The sequence below is a fragment of the Panthera onca genome, chromosome A2 (assembly GCF_046562875.1).
Source record: "Panthera onca isolate mPanOnc1 chromosome A2, mPanOnc1 haplotype 2, whole genome shotgun sequence".
NCBI lineage: Eukaryota > Metazoa > Chordata > Mammalia > Carnivora > Felidae > Panthera > Panthera onca.
Genome location: NC_138340.1, coordinates 135579631 through 135607608, shown reverse-complemented (window position 1 = coordinate 135607608; position 27978 = coordinate 135579631). Strand labels below are relative to the sequence as shown.

General features: G+C 37.1%; 1 protein-coding gene across 2 annotated transcripts in view; it reads right to left on the bottom strand.

The window, feature by feature from the left end:
• Positions 1-27978, bottom strand: part of CFTR (CF transmembrane conductance regulator) — a 183524-nt gene that overhangs the window by 56430 nt on the left and 99116 nt on the right. For both annotated transcript variants that reach the window (XM_060632964.3, XM_060632965.3), the window contains 8 exons: positions 26671-27391; positions 23872-24000; positions 14556-14593; positions 13838-14088; positions 9648-9727; positions 4220-4370; positions 2854-3081; positions 116-216 (listed from right to left, as the gene is read on the bottom strand). In XM_060632964.3, coding sequence (XP_060488947.2) covers positions 116-216; positions 2854-3081; positions 4220-4370; positions 9648-9727; positions 13838-14088; positions 14556-14593; positions 23872-24000; positions 26671-27391 — 1699 coding nt within the window. The remainder of the gene's footprint in view (positions 1-115; positions 217-2853; positions 3082-4219; positions 4371-9647; positions 9728-13837; positions 14089-14555; positions 14594-23871; positions 24001-26670; positions 27392-27978) is intronic.

Genomic DNA, 27978 nt, shown 5'->3' with positions numbered 1-27978 from the left:
TGTTTTATTCCTTAAGCTTGGGGGTGGGTATATATAGTTGTCCCTTATGTTATTACCTATACTTTTTGGTTTGTCCAAATTTTTTCATCAAAGTTAAAAAGTAATAGTTACTTACCAAGCTGTCCACATCTATGCTGGAGTTTACAGCCCACTGCAATGTACCCATGATATTCATGGCTAGAGTTAGAATAATACCAACTGTTCCTTCTCCATCACCTATAGGTGGGAAGAAAAGATACAAACAAACTTTATGTTCTTTCTCTCCTCTGTGAGCCACATTAGAGCATACGTCATGTTAAAAGTTCTATTTCAATTTTGTGCTAATTTTAACCATCCTTCATCTCAGGTCACCACAGCATCTACCACTAGTAATAATGCCCTGCCTATAGTTAAGCATTCAACCAATGTTTTAAATTAAAGAGTGATTGAATATTAGTAAGGACTTTCCCTTTTAAAACAATACTTCAGATATTGAAGGGGCTTCTAGTGTTGGGTAAACAGCATGGTTTTCTCTTTTTACTACTTCTCTGTAAGTAATAAAACCTCTGAAGACCAGGATGGACAATGCAAAAAAGACCTCCTATGTCTGGATGAGCTCCTCCACAGAGAAGTCAAAAGCAGGAGACGGGTGTGTCTAAGCAGCATCCACAAGATGTTTGGATATGTCTTCTGCCTTCGCGAGGAGGACTTTCTCTGCTAATCAGATGTTTTGGGGGAGAAAGTGGACTTAGAGAGTTTAATGAGGAAGTCAAAACTCATGGGTCTGCCATTAGGAAAGAGAGAAAACTGACTTTTATGTTTTTTTAAAAAAATGACTATTTGACCCAGGAAGAACAATACTTAAGTGTTGAATTAGAATAAATAGTTTTCAGGGCTGGAGGGGACCACTAATATATGGCCATAAAAATTTTCTAACAGGAAAGTTTTTAAATTATTAAAACTTTAGGTTATCAAATTTCAGTTGAGAGTCAGTCCTGGCATCTATAATGTGGGATAAAATTGTCACTGGGTTCTAAAATGGGGAAAAATAATTTGTCCTATTATTATTAATTGAAATTTTTTCTTCCATATATCCTCTGACAGAAGACAAACCACAGATAGTAGGTATGTGCTTCTAATACTAAATCATTTACTCTAAATAGATAAGATTTATTGGGGCCCCAAATATTACTCATTCTAAAGGTTAAGATGAGAATAAGATAAAATTTTAATAATAACAACAATAAATAAGATTTAGGGCTATTTACTAGGGAACAGGCACTATACTGTTTTGCACAAATTATCACATTTAATGCACATGGGAAACTATAGGATAGGTACTATTATTCTGTATATTTACATATGAGGACAATGAGGACCTTAGAGAAACTAACTAATATGTACAAGTTACCAAAGCTGAAGACCAGTAGAGGCTGGGCTGGTATTAGCCATGTGGCTAACACTCACTCTAGCTGGGAATCAGATTTCGCTGATAGGTCCTGAACTAAACTGATCTGTAAATGCTTTGACTACTAACCCCTAGTATATCAGGACTTAATCATATCCTTAACCACTATTTTATAGCATATGACATATCAGTTTGAATTCATTGTTAACAGATCTTTGTTCATTCAGCCCTCTCTGATCCTGTTTCAAATAACCTGAAGGAAAAACTTTACAATTCTGAACGTAAGAAGAGAAACTTTACTGTACTAAGGATTGAGTTCATTTGCCTGCCCATATATTCATTTCATAGAACCACTTCCCGCTGCTCTAGCTGACAGAACAATGCATGTGGGGAACCCACTACCCTCACACAGTCACGATGAGCCTGCTTTCTGTTCTCTCCAGTACTTTATACCTAGACAGAGGCACTCTGCTGTTAACTCAAGGGGCCTAGTGAAGAGGCCACAGAGAGTCAGTGGGGCACAGAAAGATGGGAAAACCAGTCTTCAGAGAGAGAGAAATGGATGAAGTAGCCACAGAAAGGATGGGGCGCAAGCAGCATCTGGCCTCAAGAGATAAGAACAAGAGCCGAGGCTCACTCTCCACGCCTATTCGGCTTCCTCTGGAGACCCAGCCTGCCTCCTGCCCTAGGCTCCGAGAGGCACTCCTGTGACACCAGCATGCTACTCATTTTGTCTGAGAAGGATTCTATCCTTGCAACCGAGCAAGCCCTCAGAGCTGGCAGTTGCTGTGAATCTGTGTCTACTGTCACAGGTATAAACTATTTCAAGACTTCTAGCTCAGTAATTCAACTTCTTAAATTAGAAGAACTCATTTGTCTACATAGAGTTTCATTTTACTTACAGTGAAAGGTTTTCTGGTTTTCACCCAAAGATGTTAAAATTCAGGACACTTATATTTTTAAAAATATGGTACTTCTGTCTAAGTTATTTCACGTCTATGGTAGTTTTTCATCTTGTAAAATTCACATAAGGATAATGAATTGTACCAACTGGTGGTTAAAAAAAAGTTTACCAGGGAGGGGGGTTTTATATGTGTGTATAAATGGGAATGTTTCTTTTCCCGTATTCAGAGAGCTCTTGAATAAATGAGATCTATTACTGTTGAAGCCAGGATGCTTTACCAATATGAGAGTCAAAAGACAATATTTTTCTTTCAGTCATAGATTTGTTATCTGACACTCTCAGTGTCTGTTGTTCCCAAACTGTAAAGCTGAGATAATACTATACACAGCTCTAATTCAAAGAAGTCATTTGTTCAACAATCAATGAATTTTTGGATTAATAAACTGTCCCCTAAATCTATTTAAAGATATCTAAAATGTTTAACCAATAAGAATGTAGCATTTTGGGGTTGACAAAGCTTTAAATTAAATGGTCAGTTAAGAAGTTAACAAGTTCCTATTACCTGTTGTTAAAATGGAAATGAAGGTGACAGCAATGAAGAATATGACAAAAATTATTTCCATTCTCATTTGGAACCAGCGCAGTGTTGACAGGTACAAGAACCAGTTGGCGGTATGTAGGTTCAGCGCTTTGTGAAACAAAGTTTCAAAGTAAGGCTGACGTCCAAAGGCCCGAAGTGTCCATAGTCCTTTTAAGCTTGTAACAAGATGAGTGAAAATTGGACTCCTGCCTGTGAAATATTCCCATAGAAAACATGGCAAATCATGTCGCTACATAATGCAAATTCTTACTACCATGCACCTGAAAAAGATTAGCTTCAAAGAGAGTAATCATTGGTCAAATATCATGGGTTAGAGGTTTTTCACATTGGTACCATTCTTTGAATAGATGCAATTTGTTACTTTTTGAAAGAGAGAGAGAGCACGTGCACAAGTGTCTGCACACAAGTTGGGGAGGGGCAGAGGGGGAGGTAGAGAGAGAGAGAGAGAATGAGAGAGAGAGACTGTCTTAAGCATTCTCAGTGCCAGCACAGAGCTGACACAGGACACAGAGTTCAACCTCAGGAACCTGAGTTGAAATCAAGTTGGACACTTAACCTACTAAGCTACCCAGGCACCCCTGGTATTTTTTTTAAATGAATTACCCTCCTTTTCTACTTGGCTACCATAGATGGGAACTCATTATAAAATCAACGCCATTTTTTATTCATATTTCTTGACTGCCACTGGACATTTTTTTTCTAGCTAATCCTAAATTGATCACTGCTGAGAGAAAATGTTTTTCTTTCAAAACAATTTATTCAAGTTCATATGACTTCATTTAGCTATTAACCTTCAATAGAAACACACTGGGTATTTAACCCTGAAAATGCACCGGTACTGAAGCTGTTACTGAAAAATGTGCTTCCCAAATAGCTCAAGCAGTGCTCGGGGGCAGACAAAAAGGTAGACCCCAGGAGGAAAGGAAGGGTGTCTGAAAACAGGCTAGACAGAAATATTTTGTCCAGTATGCTCTGGGAAGCCAGACAAACCTTCAGTAATAATAGTAGCACTATCATTTTAAAATTTAATTTATATAAGAAAATTACGAATGAATATCCTATACTACAACCCTTCTAAGACTCTATGCATCTGCTTTAAAAAGAAAATGAAGTCACTCGGTCATTAATGGACAAAAACAACCTATGTGTGCTATGTAATTTACTGTGTCCTTTTACATATTCATACGTTTTTAAAACTCACTGTTACACAATGCAAGAGTTTAAAAGCAGGACAAAAAAGTTGGCAAAGTAGGTGAATGACAGAGAATCACAAATAGCTTTGTGGTCATTTTCCACAATGGTGAGCATTGTACGCACAGCATCATACCTTCAGATTCCAGTTGTTTGAGTTGCTGCGAGGTGTGGAGGAAGTAGGCCCTCAATATAACAAAAGCTGCTATCACTGGCACCGTTGCTAGGAAGATGTAGGGTTGTAAAACCGAGACTACGGCCACGGCTCCAACCACAATCAGTAACAACTGTAGGATCAGAGAGAGCACGTTGGTGAGTAAATGTTCTCTTGTTGTAAAGCGCACAAGGTATGTCACAGATACATTGGGAAAGAAGATCGTCACACTCTGTTCCATTCTTAACAAGGGCAGGTATCTTCCTAGGAGGAAGGCAGCCACCTCAAAGTAAGATTTTTCATAAGTTCTATCAAAATAAAAAATATTAGTCAGGTTACAACATTTTGAAGTTTTGAAAACACGGTGCTCTTGGGTCTCAGGATATTCTCATTTCCTATGTGCCTTAAAATGCTCTATGTTAAAAAAATTTTAGATGAATATGAATTTTTTTTTCTGGTGTGGACTTCTTTTAAAATAATTTTTTTATTCTGAAATAATTTTGGTATAAATGTAAAATTTTAGGATTTATTTTGTTTAGACAATTTCTGAAACTTGGGCATTCATCTTGGAACCTTGTGGGTCACAAAGATTTGGTTTAAGTGACAGTTTGGTCATTTAGACAAGCTATTTAATTTTTTCTAAACATAGTTGGCTCATGTTTAAGATTTTTAAAAATTATATTTAATAGATTTTACTCCCCTTCCCAACTTTCCTATTCTCATTCCTTAAAATAATTGGAGATGACCTATAAAGGCTCAAGTAAAGGATTTTGGGATATGGCTGATTTGATTTTAAAGCAGACATTTTTTCCCATCTCATATGTAGTTGAAATAAACTTTGTATTTCAGTCAAGCCCAAGATCAGAGGTATTTCTTCACACTAACCAAAAGAAACTGGAGCCCTGTTAGCAGTGTCAGAAACAAGCTAACCGTATTGGCAGTTTTTGGAAGCAAGTTATAGGCTTATATTCTATATTTCCACATGATACTAAATCTAAACATTTTATGAAGGAAAAAAAGTATGCTAACATTTGGTCCACAATGACCCATCTGAATAAAGTATGAATAAAGTAATGTTACAACCAGGGTTAAAAAATAAACTTATTGTAAAATCCATATGATAATCAGTGAGCCAGTTCTCTAGCAACTTCCATGGGTGACACATGCATTTTTCTAGCTGATATCGTGAAATGCACAACATTTTGGTAGATGGTAGTGGGGACCGGAGTGTAGATAAGAGCTACATAAATCTTTGAACAGGTTGCTATTTTCAAATAAAACTTCAGATGACATCTCAATGATGCCTTTCTAGGGAAAATGCCTCTATGTCTCTATCAGCAATTCTGCCATACCGGCCTCTCACTCATCAACAAATACTCAGATAAATCTTTACTGTGCCAGGCACTAGACCAATTACATATGATGACTCAGGAATCTAAGGAGAGTCTTTCTTATCCATTCTTGCCCTATTACCAGTGCCGCCAGTACAATGAGAAAGCCCCACATGCCCTAGTTACTACCTGACAAGACCCCATCAATGGCAAACTACAGTTTTTACAAAAGACATGTATCTTCCAGAAACAGGATATTGGGAGAGGGGGATCAAGTGTTCCAAGTGTGATTAACTGGGGAATATGGTTTAATTAAAATGGACCATCATATTAAATATCAGTATGTCTGAAAGGGAAGTGTTGTTGCATTGGTGGCATGGAAACATCCAGCTACTCCATGAGGATCGGGGTCTTCTAATTTGCTGTTGGCAGCTGTAAACAGCACTGTGTTCATTTGACCTGTGCTGTTTTTACCATATAATTCCAACTCGGTGGTGTTGGATTGTAATATTAGTTGTAGAAAGTGATCATTTTGTTTTCATGATTGCTGTTATGGTAGAGATTCTTAGGAATGAAATGCAACTGTTACAATAGAATATGTAGAACTGGGAAGTCAAACCAACCAAGATATCACACTGGGTTAGAGAATAATGGAAAAGGTGGGTACAACTGTAAATTATGAAACATTCACAAGATAAATTTCCAGCAATTATAATCATCCAGAATATAGACCAAACTGAGAAATAAGTGAAAAAGAAGTCTAAGCATCGAGAAAAATAATTCTATTTCCTCCATAAAGAGGCCATTCTTAGGTACTAAGGTCAGGAGCTAATACTTTAGCATGTCCAAAACTAAAGGCACTGGTATAATACAGCTGATATTCTCATTACACAAAGAAGCCTTAAATTGTGTCCTAGTTTTTAATTCACAGTAGATAGTCAATGAATCATTTCAGAGCAGGTGCATTAGTGAGAGGGACAACAAAATCAATAGACAGAATTCAAGACAAGATGAAAATAGGAGCACAGATTTCTAATTTCCAACCATCCTTACACAGATCCTAAACTTCCTCAGGAAAGAAAAAATTCAATAGACTATAAAGACTGTAAGGCATCATCCATTCATGGTCCTAGGAAGTGCCCAGCACATTTTCACCCCACCATAAGGAGCTCAAAACCATTCCCGACACTGAAGAGTACATAGCACTGCCTGTGAAACCAGAGCAGATGAGTAAGAATGAAGGATAACTCTGAAATCAGCAGTAAATTAGTAAGCCAGTAAGTAAGTAAATAAACAAATACCTATTTAAAACTATGAAATGAATACTAGATTTGGAATTTAATTCATAAATGGATTTTTAAGTAAGGGACACATGGGATTAATAAAATGAATGAACGGAAAGAAAAAGATGTGAAAGACACAGAAGAAATCAAAGTAGGAGGACTCAGTGTGTAATCGCATATTGAGATAAGAGAAAAAGAAACAAATATCTAAGGGTTTTGAAGCTTAAAAGAGAAGAATTTGGTATCTTAAAATATATAGGCTTCTGTTTAATGAAAAAATAAGTCATTCACCTAAACATGGAGATAAGTAGGATGTGAAGACAGTCTTTCTCTACCTCGTTTGACTTGTTTCTCCTCCTTTGTAAATTCAAAACTAGGAAGGAATTTAAGGTTTCTATGTGTAATGAGAAAATCAAATATATTAAACCAGTGCCTTTAGTTTTACACACAGTTCTAAATTATTAACTCTAAATTATTTGTTCTAAGTTAATCTGATCTCAGTGCCTAAGGAATGGCCTGAGCAAATTTGTCATGTAACGTCCATTTCCAGTATGCCAATCCGAAGCACAGAATTTGAGTACTAAAAGTGACCATCATCAGATTTCTCTACCTCATGTTACAGGATAGAAACAGAATCCAGATCTTCCATTTTCATTATACAATGTTCCAATCCAGAAAGCAAATTTTCCAGAATGTTATTAAATGTTAGGAAATAGAGTAAATAGAAATTAAATTGTTTAAAGGAAATGTACAGGCAATGCTTTATCCTGTGCAAAAATCTGTTCCTATAATGTTGTGACTTGAATAAATTTATTTAATGTGAATATAATTATGTATAACAAAGAACCTCACAATATAGAGGATTTTTTTTATAATAAAACTGTGGTGAATGAATGATTAAAAAAAATTTTTTTTGAGAGAGAGAGCAAGTGTGAGTGGGGCAGAGAGAGAGAGAGAGAGAGAGAGAGAGAAGATTCCACACCCAGTGCAGAGCCCCACGTGGGACATGATCACCACTGTGATATCATGACCTGAGCCAAAATGAAGAGTAAGACACTTACCAACTGAGCCACCCAGGCACCCTTGAGTTTTTAATAAAATCAAAACTAATCAGATTTTTACTGTATTTGACAATCATATGTTATGCTTCCTTAATGTGAAGCCCTCTTATAAATAAAATAGGAAAATTAAATAAATAAAAGAGTCTTGCCTAAGTACTTGTGAAACCACAACTAAGTAACTTCCACATTGGAAACTGAGTGGAAACTATTCACACTGCCATAACAGAAAGGATTTGAGAGTCATCACATGTGTTTAAAAAGTGTTAATTTATAAAATAGGTATTTAAAAACCATTTTTCCCAGAGGATTTCTGAAGTGAGCTTCATACTGATTCAGAAAATAATAAACTACAAAACTAAAAAAATTTATCAAGGGCCAATATTTGTGAATGTTGCAATCATGTCAAAATGCCCAGGTCCAGTTTGTACCTAATTTAACAATACCATATTTGGGGCCAGTCATTTACACACTTACAACAAATATACAGCATTTAAAGAAAGACACGGGAAATGCTCCTTCAAATGCATGAACCCAAAGCACTGATTAAAGAATTCCAGCAGCTGCTGATGAGTTATTTCCCCAAACAAAGTAACTGCAGGAAATCCAATATGCTAAAGTTCACATGGAACAGTTAATGTATTTAATTGTGCCAATCATTTCAGATGAGGCAAACTGACAACCTGGTTTTTCTGTACCTGCCAATGTCAGTTGTGTATACACACAAGTGTGGTAGCCCTTTTTTCGTTTTATAGGCCCTTTCAAATAAAGTGTTATTACTGGGGGAAGAGGGTGAAAGGGGTGTAGGGAGAGAATGACTCATCCTAAGATGGGCTGCAATGTTCCAGTTGTCTCTCCAAGGAGATCACTGAGACTGGCATTTGCTTGACCTAAGCCAGACAGGAAGCTGTTTTTTTTTTGTTTTTGTTTTTGTTTTTTTAAAGTTATGTTTATGACATGGTTGGTTAAGAGTGCAGTACAGGAAGCTGTTTTCAAACCTGGTCCAATAGCCAAAGTCATTAACTCACAATTCTCCTTAAATCCTGCCACTTATGGAATCCTAATGTGCATCCCCTAGGTCTAGGTCACCTTTATCTCCCTCTCCTCCTTTCTTCGCATTCTCACCTCCAGTCAATCACCCCACCACCAGGACACATGTTCAGAGCCAGGCTACCTGCTCTGGTGGCCTCTTCAGATCTGTCACCCAGGAATAGTCCTCACTTGTCCTGGATTTTTCTTTCCCCTCGCCCCTGCTTGAAAGTGTATCTGTCCCTGTATTACTGTTCTTACTGTGAGGTTGCTGGCTAGCTAATCTGGGCCAACGTGTTCCTGGATAAGATTGGTTGAAACTGTAGCCCATCAAGGAATAGATCTTCATTTTTCACATGGGCCCTTTGGAGGTAGGTGATTTACATCAAACAGTAATGCCAATGTCAGAAATGTCATACTGTGGACAGTGATTTGGGGACAGATGCTCTATTATACCTTTCAAACCATTCCCAAGTAGATAGCTATTACATCTAAATGTGGAATTGCCTTAGGTTTAGGTCAAATAAACAGTTCTGACTTATCACTGAATTTACTAAATTTATGCCTATTTTGAAGACTTTGGATATTAACAAAATTTATATAATAGACAGGACTTCAACTCTCAATCAAATGAAAACAAAACTTACCTCTTTTTCTAATCATTTTTGAAAGTACAGCAAACGTAAAGATACTAATTATTTTTACAAACCTGGATGAAGTCAAATATGGTAAGAGGCAGAAGATCATCCAAAATTGCTATATCTTTGGAGAATCTATTAAGAATCCCACCTGTAATATAAAAGAAGATAGATTCCTCAAAAAACAGTAATCTCAAAAGGACAAAAATATTTGATAAGTTGGGATCATAGCAGAAGCATTCAAAAGTCAAATAAGAATTAGCATGTAATAAGATAAATAAGGTCTTAGAAAATTTTAGTGTTGTACAAAGATTCTAAGTAACTGTATTCAAGTGATTGTCTCCTACTTTTAAACCTTTATAAAATGTAGCTTCCTGTAAGATTCATTCTACTACTATCTTACACTTGCATGCTTGAATTTAATGATAATTTATTGGATTTGTTATCGTATTCCATCTGTATTCCATATTGCATGGCTCTCCCTCTCCTCTGACTGGTATACCTTCCTGACACACCTCTTTAGAACCCACAGCTACTGTTAATTTCTGCCTGCCCGTTATGTGGACCTCCTTTGCCATGCTTGCTCTTTCTACCCTCTTCACTGGCAATCTAAGCTTCAGCCTGTCTTCTGAATTCCAGACTCATGTTTGTAAGTCTGATAATGTTTTCCTTCAATGAAAATAAGTTATGTATGGAGTGTTTACTCTATGTCAGGCATAATGCTAGGCACTGAGATAACAGAGGTGAATAAGATGAGCTCCTTGCCTTTAAGGAATTCATTTTCTAGCGGGAGTTAAAGACATAATTTGATAAAACATAATACTGTACAAAGTGATATTGAATATTATCATTCAGCCCCCCTGCCCCCACCATTAACTGTAAGATAGAGTCTAAAACTCTTAGTTTAATATTTAATGCCTTCCATAATCTGGCCTTAAACCACCTACCAAATATAGGCTTCCCCTACACAAACATTCTGTTTATCCATTAAATTGGTCTATTCTTTATGCTCTACACTTTCCTAGCTCCCTGCCTTTTCCATATAGTTCCCTTTGCCTGAAAACCTTTCCCCTCATCTCTACTCATCAAAATCTATGTCTCCTTCCTGGCCTAATTCAAATGTCTTGCCGACAAGGAGGCATCAGTGTTTGCACCAGTTCAAGCAAATCTCTTTCTCCTCTGGACATACCTAATACCTTTAATATATTTTGTCAGGAACTCTGTTGTAATGACTATATCCACATCTTGTATCACAGTCACTTGCTCATGTCTTACCTCTATTTCTCGATTGTAAATTGTTAGAGGTCAATGGGACCATGGCACACTTAGTTTGTATCCCTCACAGCCCTCAGCAAAAAGTCTTATATGTAGGAATTATTCAATGAATATTTATTGATTTAAGGCACTATCACTAGCCTTTAACAATAATATGTTCTTTAGCATATTTAATTAAACATATTTGTATATCTTTCCATAAATAAAGAATTGAAAAAAAAAGTCTATGGATTTATACTGTTTAGAAAATGAAAGTTCACTTTGGTGAAAAGAATATCATTCTGGTGCTTACTGTATTTCAAATGGTAGTGTTCCATCAAAGTTATCAATTCACATTTTCATCTATTCAACATAGTCTACTGAGCACCTACTACGTGTCCATGTGTCTTAAGGTTGTTTAAATAGTGACATAGAAAAATTGGGTAAGGAGTCAAAATCAAGGTCAATGTACAATTGGAGAGGGCACATGTGGGAGAAACTCAAGTGCACATACAAGGCATAGAAGCATCGGTTGCTGCCCAGTATAGCAGAGAATATTTAGGCAAAATAATGAGAACAAGTGAATCATAAGTCAGTTATAGTAATGGTTTTTAAAAGAAAGCATAATCCTTGCATAGAGAAATTGGGGGGGGGGCAGAGGTGGAAAAAGAACATCTAGATGTTGTAAGATCATTTTGTTACTTCTTATGCATCCTGTTCTCCTGTCTTGGTAAATACGACAAATTAGAAAACGAAATGAAATACCATGTGACTTCACTCATATGTAGAATTTAAAAGGCAAAACAAACTAACACGGGGGGAGAAAAGAGAGACAAACCAAGAAATAGACTCTTAACTATAGGGAACAAACTGATGATATGAGAGGGGAGGTCAGGGGTGGGATGGATTAAATGGGTGATGGGCTTTAAGGAGCGTTCTTCCTAAGATGAGCAATGGGTGTTATATGTAAGTGATGAATCACTAAATTCTACACCTAAAACTAATATGACACTGTATGTTAACTAACTGGAATTCACATAAAAACTTGGAAGTAAAAAAAGAAAAGAAAAAAAGAAAATGAAATAAATGAGGGGGCCCTGGCTGACTCAAGTTCGTGGAGTGTGCAACTCTTGATCTCCAGGTTGTGGGTTCGAGCCCCACATTGGGTGCAGAGATTTCTTAAAACTAACCAAATCTTAAAAAAAAAAGAAAATGAGGGGTGCCAGGGTGGCTCAGTCGGTTAAGCACTGACTTCAGCTCAGGTCATGATCTCATGGTTTGTGAGTTCCAGCCCTGCCTAGGGCTCTATGCTGACAGCTCAGAGCCTGGCGCCTGCTTTGGATTCTGTGTCTCCCTCTCTGTCTGCTCCCTCCCCTGCTCATGCTCTGTCTCTCTCTCTCTCTCAAAAATAAACATTTTTAAAAAAGGCATTAAAAAAAAACAAAATGAAATTAATGGTAATCATTTAAATATGAAATAGAGAAGGTTCAAGACCAACTGTGAGCAGTGTATAAAGGAATGAGGAGCCCTGGAAAGTAAAGACGTGAAAAGGAAAGTGCACCCCCTATGGGAACAAGGCCCCATAGAAAGGAACAACATTAGAGACCTAACATTTATTTCACATTGGCTCTATAAAGACAAGTAGGTTGCCTTGTTGAATTCTCATAATGATCCTCTCAGATAATTATTCTTTTCTCCATTTCACATTGTGGAGGCAAGGCTCAGAAGAGCAACAAGCCTATGTTTATCACTCGTATGGGGCCAAGCCAATGCCTATGGCTTGGAGCCAATGCTCCATTACATCTCACCATCCAATTCTGACTGCTGGAAACTGGGGCAAATTTCCTAACTTCTCTGGGTTTCAGTTTTTCTATAAAAAGGTGAAATTATTGAATCAAGGTAATTTGACATTCTCTTTTACCTCAAAAATTTCTTAGCTCTAAAACAGGATAACGATGAATATATTCAAATGAGTCAAGGCTTTAGTGACACACAAAGACTTCAAAATAAATAGAAAGAAGATCTTTCTGAATACTGACACTGACATTTTGTTACCCAGATAAAAATGATATATATTTATTATCTTGAGATCTTTAGATAGAAATCACTCTAAAAATCTCAATCTTGGAACTTATTATTTGCTTTATAATTAAATATTTCTGTGTCTACCTCCTCTCCCTTGTCTGTGAGTTTTTCCAAGTCAAAAACTGTACCTTTTGCATCTTTTCATGCCAACCTCTGGCTTAGTGCCACACAAAGTAAGTTCTCCATAACCTTTCATATTTACCTTTTTCTTTTGATGAGAACATTTAAGTTTTACTCTTAGCAAATTTCAATTATATAATACAGTGTTTTCAATTACAGTCACCATGTTATATACCCTAGTTCCTCAGACCTTATTCATCTTATAACTGAAAGCTGTGCCCTTTTACCAACCTCTATAATCGCGCAAAAATATTTTACAAATACATTTGGGATTTGTTCCTCTCCCACCCACCACCAAAAACAAAACAAACAAAAATAACCCAAAACGTTGGAAAAATTTATTTGATCATCTTTGAATAGTTACATGAAACTAGATTATTCTGTCCCCATCAAGAAACTTCATCAGTAAAAGAGTTTTCTATTTTCCTTGGTCACTTCAAATCTGCTTCTCTTTTAAACAATACTATACATTGGCAACGAGATACCTGAAAAAGGGTTAGAGCAAATATCTGAATAGAAAAGGACAACGAACCCAGAAAGGCCTGTTTCTGTTGCTACACTCTCAGCAGCATCACGGTCTAACAAACTAAGCTACTCTAAACAGCTAAGACAGAAACATGGAGCAATAATGTCTGGTAGCCTACAATTTCTAGGAAATGTGCATGCGGGTCATAAGGAAGTTCAACAAAGGGCAGATGCTTCCATCAAAAGCCAACGCTACCACTAAAAAAAAAACCCAGGGAAACTGTAGGACCTTTTGCTTGTGGATCAGCAGTTTCATTTTGTATACCTAGTCAAATACCTGCTTTCAACGTGTTGAGGGTTGACACAGGTGCTTGAAGAACAGAATGTAACATTTTGTGGTGTAAAATTTTCGACACTGTGATTAGAGTATGCACCAGTGGTAAACCTCTGAAGAATCCCAGAGCAAGCAAAGTGTCAGCTACTCCCACATAAATATAAAAGACATAATATGTGCTGGTATTGGTGAAGATCACTGCATAACTGCTATTTATACTCTTAGTACTATTCCCTTTGTCTTGAGAAGGCATTCTGCAAAGCAAAAAGAAATTGTTATTTGGCAACCAAACTTTCCCGCTGGATTTCCAATACATGTAAACAAAACTGAACTTGAGTCTGAAGAAACACAACATATTTCATTAGCGTTAAGTTATGCCTTTAATCTCATGGACTCACTACTGCAGCAAAGTAGTCAGTTTTTTCACCATTGAAAGAGATAGGATTGTTATTACACAGTCAGAAAAAATACCAAATGTAAAATTCTGTTTTCAATATTTTTATTGCATTTTATGGAAACTAAACACAACTAAATCCTTTAGGAACTGACAAACGGCTGCAGAAACAGCACGTGCTCACAATTTTAAACAAGAGAACTTAATTTTCCATTTCTATAATACTATGGGGAAATGAACTTTTATTCATTATTCAATATTCTTTAATAAGATCCAAATAATCAATAGAAACAAAATATAATCTGCAATAGAACATGGAATACTCACTGTCTAAGCAGCCACAACACAACCAAAGAAACAGCCACCTGGAATAAAACAATACACACTTAATTTTTCCCGACATCTCTACCTATTGATCCCAGACCCAGCTCTAATTCCACCATGACAAACAGCAAAATACACAATTTCTTTTTCCTTTCCTTTGCTTTCCTGGTCCAGCAGCTATAATAATTGTCCTAAAAATCATCCTTTGTGGTGAGAACATGTTAAGTTAGTGGAATTCAAATTTCACTGCATTAAATACTTTGCCATTTCTCTCTCTCATTCAACAGAAACTATTCATTGAATCTCACAGGAGAGCAAAATTTAATCTTTTAAATAATAAACTTTGTTCTAAGGATCCTGGGAAGATGGCGGAGTAGGAGGACGCTGGGCTCACCGCCTCCTGCTGATCACTTAGATTCCACCTACACCTGCCTAAATAACCCAGAAAACCGCCAGAAGATTAGCAGAATGGAGTCTCTGGAGCCAAGCGCACGCGAGAGGCCCACGGAAGAAGGGCCCCTCCCGAAGCGGATCTCCGAAGGAAAAGTGAGCTGAGCCTACCCCTCCCACCCCTGTGCACCTTGACAATCCACCCCAGCTAATATGCCAGATCCCCAGCACCACAAGCCTGGCAGTGTGCAAGTAGCCCAGACGGGCCACGCTACCCCACAGTGAATCCTGCCCCTAGGAGAGGGGAAAAGAAGGCACACACCAGTCTGACTGTGGCCCCAGCGGTGGGCTGGGGGCAGACATCAGGTCTGACTGCGGCCCCACCCACCAACGCAAGTTATTCAAGACAGCACAGGGGAAGTGCCCCCCAGTCCCGCAACACTCCAGGGACTATCCAAAATGACGAAACGGAAAAATCCCCGTCAGAAAAAAGTCCAGGAAATAACAACAGCTAACAAACTGATCAAAAATGATTTAAACAATATAACAGAAAGTGAATTTAGAATAATAGTCATAAAATTAATCACTGGGCTTGAAAACAGTATAAAGGACAGCAGAGAATCTCTTGCTACAGAGATCAAGGGACTAAGGAACAGCCAGGAGAGCTAAAAAATGCTATCAACGAGTTGCAAAATAAAATGGAGACAACTACGGCTCGGATTGAAGAGGCAGAGGAGAGACTAGGTGAACTAGAAGATAAAATTATGGAAAAAGAAGAAGCTGAGAAAAAGAGAGATAAAAAAATCCAGGAGTATGAGGGGAAAATTAGAGAACTAAGTGATGCACTAAAGAGAAATAATATAGGCATAATTGGTATTCCAGAGGAGGAAGAGAGAGGGAAAGGTGCTGAAGGTGTACTTGAAGAAATAATAGCTGAGAACTTCCCGGATCTGGGGAAGAAAAAAGGCATTGAAATATAAGAGGCACAGAGAACTCCCTTCAGAGATAACTTGAATCGATCTTCTGCACGACATATCATAGTGAAACTCGCAAAATACAAGGATAAAGAGAAAATTCTGAAAGCAGCTAGAGATAAACGTGCTGTAACATATAAAGGGAGACCTATAAGACTCGTGACCGATCTCTCTACTGAAACTTGGCAGGCCAGAAAGGAATGGCAGGAGATCTTCAATGTGATAAACAGAAAAAATATGAAGCTGAGAATCCTTTATGCAGCAAGTCTGTCATTTAGAATAGAAGGAGAGATAAAGGTCTTCCCAAACAAAAACTGAAGGAATTCGTCACCACTAAACCAGCCCTACAAGAGATCCTAAGGGGGATCCTGTGAGACAAAGTACCAGAGACATCGCTACAAGCATGAAACCTACAGACATCACAATGACTCTAAACCCATATCTTTCTATAATAACACTGAATGTAAATGGACTAAATGCGCCAACCAAAAGACATAGGGTATCAGAATGGGTAAAAAACAAGACCCATCTATTTGCTGTCTACGAGAGACTCATTTCAGACCTGAGAACACCTTCAGATTGAGAGTGAGGAGATGGAGAACTATTTATCATGCCACTGGAAGTCAAAAGAAAGCTGGAGTAGCCATACTTATATCAGACAAACTAGACTTTAAATTAAAGGCTGTAACAAGAGATGACGAAGGGCATTATATAATAATCACAGGGTCTATCCATCAGGAAGAGCTAACAATTATAAATGTCTATGCGCCGAATACAGGAGCCCCCAAATATATAAAACAATTACTCACAAACATAAGCAACCTTATTGATAAGAATGTGGTAAAAGCAGGGGACTTTAACACTCCACTTACAGAAATGGATAGATCATCTAGACACACGGTCAATAAAGAAACAAGGGCCCTGAATGATACATTGGATCAGATGGACTTGACAGATATATTTAGAACTCTGCATCCCAAAGCAACAGAATATACTTTCTTCCCGAGTGCACATGGAACATTCTCCATGATAGATCACATACTGGGTCACAAAACAGCCCTTCATAAGTATACAAGAATTGAAATCATACCATGCATACTTTCAGACCACAATGCTATGAAGCTTGAAATCAACCACAGGAAAAAGTCTGGAAAACCTCCAAAAGCATGGAGGTTAAAGAACACCCTACTAAAGAATGAATGGGTCAACCAGGCTATTAGAAAAGAAATTTAAAAATATATGGAAACAAACGAAAATGAAAATACAACAATCCAAACGCTTTGGGATGCAGCGAAGGCAGTCCTGAGAGGAAAATACATTGCAATCCAGGCCTATCTCAAGAAACAAGAAAAATCCCAAATACAAAATCTAACAGCACACCCAAAGGAAATAGAAGCAGAACAGCAAAGACAGCCTAAATCCAGCAGAAGAAGACAAATAATAAAGATCAGAGCAGAAATAAACAATATAGAATCTAAAAAAACTGTAGAGCAGATCAACAAAACCAAGAGTTGGTTTTTTGAAAAAATAAACAAAATTGATAAACCTCTAGCCAGACTTCTCAAAAAGAAAAGGGAGATGACCCAAATAGATAAAATCATGATTGAAAATGGAATGATTACAACCAATCCCTCAGAGATACAAACAATTATCAGGGAATACTATGAAAAATTATATGCCAACAAACTGGACAACCTGGAAGAAATGGACAAATTCCTAAACACCTACATGCTTCCAAAACTCAATCAGGAGGAAATAGAAAGCTTGAACAGACCCATAACCAGTGAAGAAATTGAATCAGTCATCAAAAATCTCCCAACAAATAAGAGTCCAGGACCAGAGGGCTTCCCAGGGGAATTCTACCAGACGTTTAAAGCAGAGATAATACCTATCCTTCTCAAGCTATTCCAAAAAAGAGAAAGGGAAGGAAAACTTCCAGACTCACTTTATGAAGCCATTATGACTTTGATTCCTAAACCAGACAGAGACCCAGTATAAAAAGAGAACTACAAGCCAATATCCCTGATGAATATGGATGCAAAAATTCTCAATAAGATACTAGCAAATCGAATTCAACAGCATATAAAAAGAAGTATTCACCATGATCAAGTGGGATTCATTCCTGGGATGCAGGGCTGGTTCAACATTCGCAAATCAATCAATGTGATACATCACATTAATAAAAGAAAAGATAAGAACCATATGATCCTGTCAATCGATGCAGAAAAGGCATTTGACAAAATTCAGCAACCTTTCTTAATAAAAACCCTCGAGAAAGTCGGGATAGAATGAACATACTTAAAGATCATAAAAGCCATTTATGAAAAGCCCACAGCTAACATCATCCTCAATGGGGAAAAACTGAGAGCTTTTCCCTGAGATCAGGAACACGATAAGGATGCCCACTCTCACCGCTGTTGTTTAACATAGTTTTGGAAGTTCTAGCATCAGCAATCAGACACCAAACGGAAATCAAAGGCATCAAAATTGGCAAAGATGAAGTTAAGCCTTCACTTTTGGCAGATGACATGATATTATACCTGGAAAATCCGATCGACTCCACCAGAAGTCTGCTATAACTGATACATGAATTTAGCAAAGTTGCAGGATACAAAATCAATGTACAGAAATCAGTTGCATTCTTATACACTAATAATGAAGCAACAGAAAGACAAATAAAGAAACTGATCCCATTCACGATTGCACCAAAAAGCATAAAATACCTAGGAATAAATCTAACCAAAGATGTAAAAGATCTGAATGCTGAAAACTATAGAAAGCTTATGCAGGAAATTGAAGAAGATATAAAGAAATGGAAAACCATTCCGTGCTCATGGATTGGAAGAATAAATATTGTCACAATGTCAAAACTACCCAAAGCTATCTACAAATTCAATGCAATCCCAATCAAAATTGCACCAGCATTCTTCTCGAAGCTAGAACAAGCAATCCTAAAATTCATATGGAACCACAAAAGGCCCTGAAGAGCCAAAGTAATTTTGAAGAAGAAGACCAAAGCAGGAGGCATCACAATCCCAGACTTTAGCCTCTACTACAAAGCTGTCATCATCAAGACAGCATGGTATTGGCACAAAAACAGACACATAGACCAATGGAAGAGAATAGAAACCCCAGAACTAGACCCACAAACGTATGGCCAACTCATCTTTGACAAAGCAGGAAAGAATATCCAATGGAAAAAAGACAGTGTGTTTAACAAATGGTGCTGGGAGAACTGGACAGCAACATGCAGAAGATTGAAACTAGACCACTTTCTCACACCATTCACAAAAATAAACTCAAAATGGATAAAGGACCTGAATGTGAGACAGGAAAGCATCAAAACCCTAGAGGAGAAAGCAGGAGAAGACGTCTCTGACCTCAGTCATAGCAAGTTCTTACTTGACACATCCCCAAAGGCAAGGGAATTAAAAGCAACAATGAACTACTGGGACCTTATGAAGATAAAAAGCTTCTGCACAGCAAAGGAAACAACCAACAGGACTAAAAGGCAACCAACGGAATGGGAAAAGATATTTGCAAATGACATATCAGACAAAGGGCTAGTATCCACAATCTATAAAGAGCTCACCAAACTCCACACCCGAAAAACAAATAACCCAGTGAAGAAATGGGCAGAAAACATGAATAGACACTTCTCTAAAGAAGACATCTGGATGGCCAATAGGCACATGAAAAGATGCTCAACGTCGCTCCTCATCAGGGAAATACAAATCAAAACCACCCTCAGATATCACCTCTCGCCAGTCAGAGTGGCCAAAATGAACAAATCAGGAGACTATAGATGCTGGCGAGGATGTGGAGAAACGGGAACCCTCTTGCACTGTTGGTGGGAATGCAGACTGGTGCAGCCACTCTGGAAAACAGTGTGGAGGTTCCTCAAAAAATTAAAAATAGACCTACCCTATGACCCAGCAATAACTGCTAGGAATTTACCCAAGGGATACAGGAGTACTGATGCATGGGGCACTTGTACCCCAATGTTTATAGCAGCACTTTCAATAATAGCCAAATTAAGGAAAGAGCCTAAATGTCCATCAACTGATGAGTGGATAAAGAAATTGTGGTTTATATACACAATGGACTACTACGTGGCAATGAGAAAGAATGAAATATGGCCCTTTGTAGCAACATGGATGGAACTAGAGAGTGTAATGCTAAGTGAAATAAGCCATACAGAGAAAGACAGATACCATATGTTTTCACTCTTATGTGGATCCTGAGAAACTTAACAGAAACCCATGGGGGAGGGGAAGGAAAAAAAAAAAAAGAGGTTAGAGTGGAAGAGAGCTAAAGCATAAGAGACTCTTGAAAACTGAGAACAAACTGAGGGCTGATGGGGGGTGGGAGGGAGGGGAGGGTGGGTGATGGGTATTGAGGAGGGCACCTTTTGGGATGAGCACTGGGTGTTGTATGGAAACCAATTTGACAGTAAATTTCATATATTAAAAAAAAAAAAAAAAAAAAAAAAAAAAGAAGCACTAGAAAGACCAACATAATAGAAATTTTATAGCCAATATCCTTGAACTTATCTAAGAACTTAGAGAAAATAGTGCTCTGTAGTAGAAAAAATGGTATAAAAATAAAAAGGTAGACTGACTCCCTTATCAAAATAACATATTAATGATATATAGTAACGAACTGAATAAGTCAACAAGTCTTTTTCAGTTTAGCACTCTGAATAAAAACGGGAAGCATATTGAACCAACCCGATGAAATCATAAAACCTAAATTGAAGTATCGTGCCTCTGAAAACTAAAAATGGATAAATCACTGTCATTAAGGAAGAAATATCTTAACCTTTCTTCAGGTTTTCTGATCATGATGAACTAAAAGAACTAAACTATCTTCCTGGATTATCATCTGTACCATGATGCATACTAATGAGATACGTCAATATTAACGAGAAAAGGGCACACTGGTGTTAAGAAGCTTAGTCTAGAAGAAAAAGTGTAAATTTGGATTCAAAGAAGTTGACAGAATTCTGAACATTAGTGAATGACTTATGTAGCTATATAAATGTGCACATAATTAAAACAATTGCTATTTGTCTACTATCACCAAGGTTTTATTATTCAAAATTTTGAGAGCCAGTTCATTGACAATGGTCCCAGGACACTGGCCAAAAAGTCTCATCACATTATATTATTTCTTGCCTAGAAAATGGCATTATCAATTGTTTTTCCCATTTTAAAAGAGATTTTTTTGCAATAACTGTGGGAGCTCCACTAATAATTTATATCGTCTTGCAATTTAGTTTCTAGCTTGAAGACAAAAGACCACTATCTTCGTGATTAAGTGAGCTAGTAATAATATACACATGTGCAGCAGCTCAGAGCTCAACCACTAATTAGTTAATTAATTATACACCATTTTGAAAGGTACATAAGTTCAATTCCATGGAGCTGCATAGGACAAAGGTCCTATAAATTAAAATAAATCATCACCACATTCAGATAGGCCCATTTTTTTCTTATGTAACATGTAACTCTATAAACTGAGGATAATTAAGAATGTGACCTTTAGATGCAGAGGTTTAAATCATCAACAGTCATGAAAGGCTGGTTTGAGATTAAATGTGGCATGGGAATAGGTTTCATTCACATTAAGGTTGGTCATTTGCATGACTGGCAGAGATTAATGAGGTAAATATAAAATACATTTCAAAGCAAATTTTATTACTCTTGTAATAAATAATACACTTATGTGAGAGTGTCAAATTATCCAACTCCATATTTTTGGAGTATAAAGTATATTATATAGTATATTATATATATATTTGGAGTATTTTAAAGTATAAAAGGGATTATTGAACTTTCATTATATCTTGGTTATAGACTTGTTTACCTCAGACTATCTTGAGCTTAGTAATAATGGTATGACATTAAGGATATTAATGAGAACAGCAACTAGCATTGGTCACTATATGCCAAGCCCTACATTAAATGCTTTATAATCATGATGTCTCTTAACTCAAAAAAGGACCTGGGAAGCTGGTACTATATAACTCTATAAACTGAGGACAATTAAGAATGTGACCTTTAGATGCAGAGGTTTAAATCATCAACAGTCATGAAAGGCTGGTTTGAGATTAAATGTGGCATGCCACATTTTGCAGTCGCCATTTTGTAGATGAGGAAATTGAGGCTCAGTGTTGCTAACTACCTTGCTCCGTTTCATAGTGTTAACACAAGGTCACAGCCAAGTCAGTGTGACGCCATAGTTGGTATTGTACTATACTGCAACTCACATCAAGCTTCCGTTTGGTTTATTAATTTAAATGATGGGGCAAAAAAAGAGATACCACCATAACTTAAAGATCAAATGGAAACTGATGGTTTACCGATGAAATAGTATGCACAACTTTTTGTTATATACTTTAAGATATTTAACACTATCTTACCTGGTCAGGGAGAAGTGATGATATTTTATGTAGACCCCTTCACTGAGGTTAGAAATATCCCAACAATAGGAAAAAACATGTAGCTGTAAGATTGGGTTTCAACTACATGTACATTTATACTGTCTCAGGAGAGACAGCTCTTCACCTGAGTCACTCCCTCCCTGAAGACAGTATGGTCCTGTATGTTAGATTTAGTTTGTATATTGGGGCACAGCCTGTGGTGCTCCCTGAAATAAATATCTAGAGTAAGTAGTCATTCACAGGCTGAATCCAATCCACATGTGTGTTTTGTTGGGCCCATGTAGTGTTTCATTAGTTTGTTTTTATTTAATCAACTACCCACATTTAAAAATAGGAAAATTTTACAGAAAAAAACCTGGATTTCCATCTTATCTCAGTAAACAAAGACTTAGCGAAACTGATCTTAAATTCCCTCTTGGTAAGTCCTTTGCTGGTGCCGGGTTTCAGTTGGCCCCAGTAGACAACTGGAGGGTACATGCTTTCCATTCAGCCTCAAAGCCACTTCGCCCATAGACATTCTCTGCCAGGCTTCTTTTGGCATTTACGTGGCTGTTCCTCATTTAGAGAGAAGCCTCATCCACCATCCAGCTTTGAGAAGTTCTTATGTCCTCATGGGATTGTACTTGCAGCCTACTGTGCTGTTTGCACTTTCCTCCCTTGTTTTTTTAATGTGGTGCTGTGAAGGACAGCAGGGGTGGGCAAAGAGACCAAGATAGTGGTGCTGAATACAGACAAATTCTGTAAGCAAGAGGGCGATCTGGATCTCTGAAAGGATTGTTTCATATGGTTACTAAGCCATTAATACATATTTCATTCTGTGAAGACAAAGTCATTTAAAGGCGGTGATTCATCACTTGCATATTCAAAAATGCAATATCTAGAGTCAAATGAATTTAAAACTGAGTACAGAATAATTTTCACTGTTTAATTTCAATCCATATAATGTATATAAATCCATTCTTCTTTTTGTAGGTTTTGAACCTCTCTACTAAAAGCTCTTCATATATAAAGAGCATATATACAATATATGGAAAGAGAGATAATCCTAGCATATATAAAGAGCATATATAAAATATGCTATGTATGAAAGAGTAAAATGGCAATAGAAGAATTATATGAATCTATACATATAATTATGTAATTTAAAATTACAAATATATTGGGGCGCCTGGGTGGCTCAGTCGGTTAAGCATCCAACTTCAGCTCAGGTCACGATCGTGGTCCATGAGTTCGAGCCCCATGTCAGGCTCTGTGCTGACAACTCAGAGCCTGGAGCCTGCTTTGTATTCTTTCTGTCTGTCTCTCTCTCTCTCTCTCTCTCTCTCTGCCCTTCCCTTCCTCACACTCTCTCTCAAGACTAAATAAGAAAACAAAATTTAAAATTACAAATATACATATATATTTATGTGTGTGTATGTGTATGTGTGTGCATATCTATGTATATACCCTTCCAAACTATTCTTCATGTAACTTTAAATCACAGTAATATTTTACAACAGAAAATTCTTACCTCAGCCAGAAAAACAACTAAGCACCAAATTAGCACAAAAATCAAGCTCTTATGGACAGTAACATATCGAAGGTATGTGTTCCATGTTGTCACTGGTGGTATGCTCTCAACATCGTCAAAAAAGCACTCCTAAAAAAAAGAATCATGGTTACTGCAAGGAAACAACACCGTTTCACATGACCATCGTGGTTTATTTTGAATCTTGGAAATAAAGGAATACTAGTATTCCTAGGTAAACAAATTTCAACAAATATAAACCGCTATGAATGACATGTGTGATGTCACTCTATAACCAGTATAATGTCCACTGAAGCAACACAGCTTTTTGAAAAATGAGAAATGCTGTAAGTTTTCAAAATTCTGGAAGTGTATCACTGATTATACAACTGTACCAGCTTCAGACAATTTCACCATTTTAATGTTTAACAGTGTCACACCTTTTATCAAATACATTGCATCATCAAACTGAATTTTCCTAGAACTCCTCTTGATTTAACTTATTTCTTCAGGGCTCCACGGACAAACAGTTTGCAATTTTGTTGGCTATAGAAGTTTGCTAATAGACATGAAGGCCAGCTGATGTTTGAAGGTTCCTCTCTCTTTCCAGATACGACTTTTTTTTTTAATGTTTATTTATTCTTGAGAGAGAGAGAGAGAGAGAGAACAGGAGTGTGAGTGGGGGAGGGGCAGAGAGAGGGAGACACAGAATCCAAAGTAGCTCTAGGCTCTGAGGTGTCAGCACAGAGCCCGATGTGGGGCTCGAACTCATGAACCATGAGATCATGACCTGAGCCAAAGTCAGATGCTTAACCGACTAAGCCACCCAAGCGCCCCATGACTTGTTATATAATTCTAATCTTCAGTATATTTCCCTGAAAATTTTTTTAAAATATTTTTTCAATGTTTATTTATTTTTGAGAGAGTGAGAGAATGCGTGAGCACCTGCAAACACATATGAGCAGGAGAGGGCAGAGAGAGAGGGATTCAGAAAATCCCGAGCGGGCTCTGTGCTGACAGCAGAGAGCCCGATGTAAGGCTCAAACCCACAAACTGTGAGCTAATGACCTGAGCCAAAGTCAGATGCTTAGCCGACTGAGCCGCTCAGGTGCCCCTCCCTGAAAGTTTTTATTTGTCCTTTGGTAAATGCATTTCGAAAATTTGAGAAAGAGCAGCTCCAGATAGTCCCAAAGGAAAAGATACTTTTGTTTCTTTTGAAGTCAACAAAATTCATAAGAGAATCCCCAGGAACTCTAAAAGGGGTTCCTATGAAATCGGAACATAGCAAACTAATTAGATGTAAAGACTTTTCAGGGGTATAGCTCAGTGGTAGAGTATTTGACTAAGATGTAAAGATTTTTGGAAGCAAATAAACCTGGATTTAAATCTAAGCTCCACTATTGACTTCCTGGGAGCTGCCTGAGTTTAGGCAGTGGGACTTCTCTAAACTTTAGGGGTTTTTTAATCTGTAAATGAAGATATGTACTTTCTAGGGTAGTGGGGTGACTGACATTAGGAGTGATCAGTAAATAGTTAACTATTATCAAGGCATCTGGGCGGTTCAGTCAGTTAAGCATCTGGACTCTTGATTTCAGCTCAGGTCCTGATCTCAGGGTCCTGAGAATGAACCCTGCTTCAGGCTCTACACTGACAATGCAGAACCTGCTTGGGGTTCTCTCTCTCTTCCTCTCCCTCTGCCCCTCCCCTGCTCATGCACATGCGCATACGTGCTCTCTCTCTCTCTCTCTCTCAAAATAAATAAACTTTTTTTTTTAAAGGAACTATTATCAGTTACAGAGATCATTCTTTACAACTAAATTTATAGGCTTACATTTGAGAAATTCATTCAGATTGATATGAAACCATACAGAAAAACTATCCCTTAGAAAACCTTTGTAAAATTACAGAAATACTGAAAGTATGTATTTTAGATATCACCTTTGCTGTTCTCTCATTTTACAGAAGAGGAAAAGTTGGTCCAAAGATGTGAACTGACTTGTACCCTAACCAAAATCATACTACTCTTAAATGATCTATGTACAAAATATGGCAATTCATTAAAATGCTGCCTGATTCATCCAAGGCACTTGAGGAATTTTTCTAATAAAACCCAAAACACAATAAACAAAACCCCTCCTCTTGTATATTGCTTCCTATTTGAAGAATAAAAGCATTTTATTCTTTAAAACGTAATATAAAAGGCTTTCTACCTGAAGGTTGGCATAGTATATGTTGAGTTTCATAAACCTTCTTTAAGAGAAATCTGTCCAGAGAACAAACTTTAAAGCAAATTTAAAAGATAAAAGAAAGCCCACTCTAAATTAAGGTAAGACTGATGTGTAAGCCAGAATGCGAGTTGGTCCTGTCAAGAGACTAGATGCTTACATACCTTACATAGACTACTTGCATATGAAATACTTCTTGGCTTCTAAATAACTGAAGCTATTATTTGTTTATATATTTATTTATACTCCACTTCTTTCCACAGAGATTTTAAGGTAGTAACAAAGCAGATTCATTATAATTTATAATTTTTCTAATTGATTACTGGCCTAGTAAAGGACCCAATACTAGCCCTTACGTTATATTTTATAGGAAGATACATCCATGGCCAAAGGAAATAGTTCATTCTTGTACATTTTGAAGTTGCTTACATAATTTATGGACTCTGGACTTTCTGAATCTTAAAATAATCTCCACCTTAAACCCATTATTTGAGTAAGTTTTATATCACACTATATACTGCATTTCACTCAGTTGCACTCTGTTGCAAACAAAAAACCACTGATAATTTATACATACCTTTAAATCTTCTTCGTTAATTTCTTCACTTACATCCAAGCCACTATCTAGAGATAATCGCCTTGAATATATATCCATTTCAGTTAAGTTTGTCTGAGGGGCCAGTGACATTTTTCGTGTGGATGCTGTTGTCCTTCGGTGAATGCTTTGACCTTGGTTCACAGAGGTCATCAGGTTCAGAACAGACTGCCTTCTTTGTCTCTGAAATGTGGGGCCAGCATTGACCATGTTGCTTCGAGGCAGGACAGCCTCTCCTTGCTCGCCATCTGGAACTAAGGACAGCCTTCTCTCTAAAGGCTCATCAGGATCTCCTTCGATGCCATTCATTTGTAATGGAGTCTTTTGAACAATTGAAAATTTCCTTATAGAGTTGATTGGATTAAGAATAGAGTTCTTCCTTTTTTCACCAAGCTCTCCAGTCTGTTTAAAAGATTGCTTTTTTGTTTCGTTCCAGGAGACGGCCGCATCTCCTTCCAATGAGAAACGCCGTAAAGTCTCAGTTATGATGGAATTTCTTCTTTCTGCACTAAACTGGTCAAAAGACTCATATCCCATGAGCTTGGAGCTGAAGTCAGGCCGTAGATTTTGTAATTCAGAAAATGTCCCATAAAAATAGCAGCTACCTTCATGTAAAATTAATATTTTGTCAGCTTTCTTTAAATGTTCCATCTTAGAAGTGACCAAAATCCTAGTTTTGTTAGCCATCAATTTACAGACACAGCTTTAAGAATATAAAAAGATAAAAATAAGATATCAATTGTATAAGAATTTTATTACAAGTCTATATATTGCATTGTAACATTTTGTTAATGTATTCTTGTGTAAAACATCTATCATACAACGTCATTATTATACTTAAAATACCTCTAAAAGTAAAAATAGCAATTAATTTGGTGCCTCTTTAATTATTATAGCATGAAATATGTTACTGAATTATTAGAGTATGCTAGATCATAAAATTGAGAGTTAACAGACCTAGAGTGAAATTAAATATCTGATATTAAATAAATGTTGGACTTTGAGCAAATTGGCAACCCTCTGTGTCTTGGTTTGTTCATACAGAAAATGAGAGAATTGTTAGATAACCTTTAAAGATCCCGGGGAAACGGGTGTATGCAATTCTGTGTCTTCTAAAATGTCAGAGCTTTCCTGTTCTTTACATTTTCTATTAATTTCCTTTTACATTTTAAGATGGCCACAAATTTAGTTCTCAAGAGCTTATATTAAGACTAATCTGATTTATTAAAAAAAAAAAAGCAACAAACCAGAGAACTGAATAATAAATTTAACCTTCCTCTAATATAATTT